This window comes from Penaeus vannamei, chromosome 22 (assembly GCF_042767895.1).
Source record: "Penaeus vannamei isolate JL-2024 chromosome 22, ASM4276789v1, whole genome shotgun sequence".
NCBI lineage: Eukaryota > Metazoa > Arthropoda > Malacostraca > Decapoda > Penaeidae > Penaeus > Penaeus vannamei.
Genome location: NC_091570.1, coordinates 1,245,840 through 1,250,839, shown reverse-complemented (window position 1 = coordinate 1,250,839; position 5,000 = coordinate 1,245,840). Strand labels below are relative to the sequence as shown.

The 5,000-nt window shown below is 47.4% G+C and overlaps 2 protein-coding genes across 2 annotated transcripts in view; both read right to left on the bottom strand.

Moving 5' to 3' along the window:
* Positions 1 to 5,000, bottom strand: part of LOC113829630 (putative neural-cadherin 2) — a gene marked incomplete at its 3' end in the record, with an annotated part of 134,746 nt that overhangs the window by 100,072 nt on the left and 29,674 nt on the right.
* Positions 976 to 2,388, bottom strand: LOC113820480 (uncharacterized). The gene has a single exon (XM_070137205.1). The coding sequence runs from the start codon at positions 2,386 to 2,388 to the stop codon at positions 976 to 978; it is 1,413 nt and encodes a 470-aa protein (XP_069993306.1).

The following is a 5,000-nucleotide window of genomic DNA, read 5'->3' as shown; positions in this document are numbered from 1 at the left end:
GCATACATACATGGGAGAGACAGACAAACAAAACACCCAAGTTAACGCACACATACGCGTGTATTCACAGACACACACACGCTCGAACACACACACACACACACACACACACACACGCACACACACACACACACACACACACACACGCACACACACACACGCACACACACACAAACAAACAAACGCACTAACTATCCACCCAAACTAACACACCCAAACACCTTGAAAGAGAGAGAAAGAGAGAGAGAGAGGAGGAAAGATTTTTTTCTTCTAATTCTAATAAGAAATAACGCGTAGAAAACAAAACAAAAAACGACTAAGGAAAAAAAAAACGAATTAAAAAGAAAAAAGATTAAAGATGGCGAGAACAAAGATGAAGTTGAGCAGAAGAAAAGAGTCTCAAGTGAAGGACGACTTGAAGAAGCCCTTCTGAGAAACTTGGCTTTGGCTTCTGTTTCGGAATTCGACTTCAACGAAATCCGGACGCGTGGGGTCCAGGCTGCAGGTCGTGAGGGAAGTCGTGGGAGAAATGAGGTTGTGGGAGAAATGAGGTTGTGAGGGAGGTGAAGTCGTGGGAGAAACCGGGTCGTGAGGGAAGACGTGGGAGAAGCGAGGTTGTGATGGAGGTGAAGTTGTGGGTCGTGGGAGAAGCGGGGTTGTGAGGGAGGTGATGTTGGAGAAGCGGGGTTGTGAGGGAGGTGAGGTTGTGGGAGAGACGAGGTTGTGAGGGAGGTGAAGTCGTGGGAGATATGAGGTTGTGAGGGTTGGTAAGTTGTGGGGAAAATGAGGTTGTGATGGAGGTGAAGCTGTGGGAGAAATGAGGTTGTGAGGGTTGGTGATGTGGGAGATATAGGGTCATCAGGAGAACAAAGTCATTGAATGGGAGTTGTGAGGAGGTGATGTTGTGGGGAGAGAATGGGGTTGTGAGGGAGGTGAAGTCGTGGGAGAAATGAGGTTGTGAGGGAGGTGAAGGGGTTATTGGGAGAAACCAGGTCGTGAGGAAGGCAGTAAGGAGAAGCGAGGTTGTGAGGAGGTGAAGTGGGAAGCGAGGTTGTGAGGAGGTGATATTGCTGAGAAACAGAAGTTGAATTCGGAGAGAAGCCGGGTCGTGGGAGGAGGTGAAGGTTGTGGGAGAAGCAGGGTTGTGGGGAGGAGGTGAAGTTGTGGGAGAAATGAGGTTGTGAGGGGAGGTGATGTTGTGGGAGAAGCAGGTTGTGAGGAGGTGAAGTTGTGGGGTTGGGTTGTGATGGAGGTGAAGTCGTGGGAGAAATGAGGTTGTGAGGGAGGTGATGTGTAGGTGAAACAGGGTTGTAAGTTGAAGCCAGTCGTGAGGGAGGTGATGTTGTGGGAGAAACGGGGTTGTGAGGGAGGTGAAGTCGTGGGAGAAATGAGGTTGTGGGAGAGACGAGGTTGTGAGGGAGGTGAAGTCGTGGGAGAAATGAGGTTGTGATGGAGGTGAAGTCGTGGGAGAAATGAGGTTGTGGGAGAGACGAGGTTGTGAGGGAGGTGATGTTGGAGAAACCAGGTGTGGGGAGGTGATTGTGGGAATGAGGTTATGAGAGGTGAGAGTTCACTTAGGAGAAACGGGGTTGTGAGGAAGTGATGACCCAACAGAAATGAGTTTGTAAGTTGTGGGGAGAAACCGGGTCGTGAGGGAAGACGTGGGAGAAGCGAGGTTGTGATGGAGGTGAAGTTGTGGGAGATATGAGGTTGTGGGGAGGTGATCGTTGGAGAAACTAAAGTTGTGAGGAGGAGGTGATGTTTGTAGGAGAAATGAGGTTGTGAGGGAGGTGAAGTCGTGGGAGAAATGAGGTTGTGAGGGAGGTGAAGTTGTGGGGGATATGAGGTTGTGAGGGAGGTGAGGTTATGGAGATGTGGGGTCGTGGAGAAACTTGGTGTGAGGAGGTGAAGTCGTGGGAGAAATATGGGAGTGAGGAGGTGATGTGGGAGATAGCGGGTCGTGGAGGGAGGTGAGGTTGTGGGAGAAAACGAGGTACAGAGGGAGGTGATATTGTAGGTGAAACAGGGTTGTAAGTTGGAGAAACCAGGTTGTGAGGGAGGTGAAGTTGTGGGAGAAACGGGGTTGTGAGGGAGGTGAAGTTGTTGGAGATTCCAGGTTGTGAGGGAGGTGAAGTTGTGGGAGAAATGAGGTTGTGATGGAGGTGATGTGGGAGATATGGGGTTGAGGAGGTAAGTTGTGGGAAAGACAGGGGTTGGAGGTGATATGCAGAAGCAGGGTTGGAAGTTGGAAAGCCGGGTTGTAGAGGAGAGGTGAAGTCGTGGGAGAAATGAGGTGTGTGAGAGGGTGAAGTTATGGGAGAAAAAGCGGATGTGAGGTGAGGAGGTGAAGTTGTGGGAGAGACGAGGTTGTGAAGGAGGTGAAGTCATTAGAATGAGGTTGTGAGGTGATGTGGGAGATATGGGGTTGTGAGGAGGTGAAGTTGGAAATATGGGGTTGTGAAGGTGAGGTAGGAGGAACGGGGTTGTGAGGAGAGGTGAAGTTATTGAGAAATACTAGGAAGGGTTGTGAGGGTGAGTTGTGGGAGAAACCGGGTCGTGAGGAGCGTGGAAAGTAGGTTGTCAGGAGGCGAAGTTGTGGGAGAAATGGGGTCGTGAGGGAGGTCAAGTTGCGCGAGAAACGAGGTTGTGAGGGAGGTGAAGTTGGAGAAACCGGGTCGTGAGGGAGGTGAAGTTGTAGGAGAAGCGGGGTTGTGAGGGAGGTGATGTGGGAGAAACGAGGTTATGAGGGTTGGTGATGTTGTGGGAAACGGGGTTATGAGGGTTGGTGATGTAGAAGCAGGGTTATGAGGTTGGTGAAGTTGTGGGAGATATGGGGTTGTGAGGAGGTGAAGTTGCAGAAGCCGGGTTGTGAAGGAGAAGTTGTGGGAGAAAAGGGGTCGTGAGGGAGGTGAAGTTGTGGGAGAGACGAGGTTGTGAGGGAGGTGAAGTTGCGGGAGAAACCGCGTTGTGAGGGAGATGAAGTTGTAGGGGAAACCAGGTTGTGAGGGAGGTGAAGTTGTGAAAGAGACGGGGTTGTAGGAGGTGAAAAGTGGGAGAAGCGGGTTTATGAGAGAGGTGAAGTTGTGGGAGAAGCGGGGTTGTGAAGGAGAGGAGGTTTTAGCGGTTTTTCGGGAGTGAGAGGTTTCCATCTGCGTGAGGATGCTATTCCGAAAGGGGTTGTGAGGGATACTAAATTCTTAGGGTGGTGTGAAGAGGAGGTTTTCGACTGTGTGTGGTGGTGGGGAGGGAGGAGTGTAATATGGGGTTAGCAGGTTGTATGTCGGGGGGGGGGGGAGGGAAGAGAGGTTGTGGATGAGGTGAGGGAGTAGAGGTGAGTGTGTGTGTGTGTGGGGGGGTTCAGAGGCGTGGGGGGGTAGAGGAGGTCTTGGCCGAGTGGGTGTGTGGAGAAGTAGAGGAGATGTAAAGTGTGTGGGGGATAGAGGTACGTGTGTGTGTGGGGGGAGGAGGAGTGAGAGTGTGGGTGTGTGGGGGGTGGGCGGGAGAAGGAGGAGTGGGAGTGTGGAGGAGAAGGAGAAAGGTCAAGTGTGGGCGTGATGAATATTATTATCCCCGTTGTTGATTTATTCCGTCGTTCTTGTTATTATTAGCGTTTACCTCTTCATCACCCTGATTCTCCATTTTCGTCACGGGATGATGATGATGAATGATGATGGTGGTGATGATGTGATGATAATGATCATGATGGTGGTGATGAGGATGATGATGGTGGTGGTGGTGATGTGATGATGGTGGTGGTGATGGTGAATCATAATTATGATAATGATGACGATGATGATAATGGTGATGATGAGGATGGTGATGATGATAATGATGATGATGATGATGGTGGTGGTGATGATGATGATGGAAGATGATGATGATGGTGGTGGCGATGGTGAATGATGATAATTATGATAATGATGATGATGACCAGTAACAGAGCAGCATCATTAATCAACAGAACTGAATCATTAATTCCCATGACTAATTGATCTGAAGTGATCCCTAATTAACGATTTCCATCCAGCGTTCTGTACATCTACCCTTTTATCTCATCTTTGACCTTTGACCTAACCGCACTTACCCTCCGTGACCTAGTTGTCGAGGCTGTGATTCTAAAGCGAGATGCACTGTATCTGTTATCAATTTTGTAATAATATTTATCTTCATTGTGGTGTGGTGATGATGGCGCTGGTGATTATGATGGTAATGTGATGAGGTGGAGGATGTGAAGGTCGTGTTGATGGTGATGATGATGATGGTGGTGATGATTATTAGGACATGAAGGCTATGTTGATGGTGATGTTGATGATGGTGATTAGGATGTGAAGGTGATATTGATGGTGTTGGTGATGATGGTGATGATTAGGATATGAAGGTTATGTTGATGATGATGAAGAGGATGTGAAGGTGATCTTGATGGTGATGAGAAGGAGGAGGATGTAAAGGCTATGTTGAAGGCAACGGTGATGGTGATGATAAGGATGTGAAGCTTATGTTGATGGTGTTGGTGATGATGATTAGGATGTGAAGGTAGTGTTGATGGTGAGGAAGAGGAGGATGTGAAGGTTATGGTGATGGTGATGATAAGGATGTGAAGACTATATTGATAGTGACGGTGATAATGAGGAGATTATGTTGATGGTGATGCTAATCGCGTTATGAATGGTGATGACCACCACATACACGATCTTAATCATACTAATGATAATAAGATTCACGATCAAGATAATGATATTGAAGAATAAGGCAACGCATGATATTAATGATAGCGTCAACACCAGTTAGAAAGCACATTGCCTTAATAATATAGTTTTAAGAATACACGTTTACCTAAATTTATTATTTTCTATGATGAATTGCCTTAGATATATTTTTATTTTTGTCTTTTTATTTTTTATTTTATTATTGTTTTTTTCATTATCGGTCGTCTGTAATTTTTGTATGTTTTTGTAAACAGACAAAAAGATATAAAATCGGTTTATAACAGAGATAATTGC

Coding starts and splice junctions, on each gene's coding strand:
- LOC113820480 (XM_070137205.1), bottom strand. CDS start 2,388: ATGACTTCACCTCCTTCACAACCTCGTCTCTCCCACAACTTCACCTCC.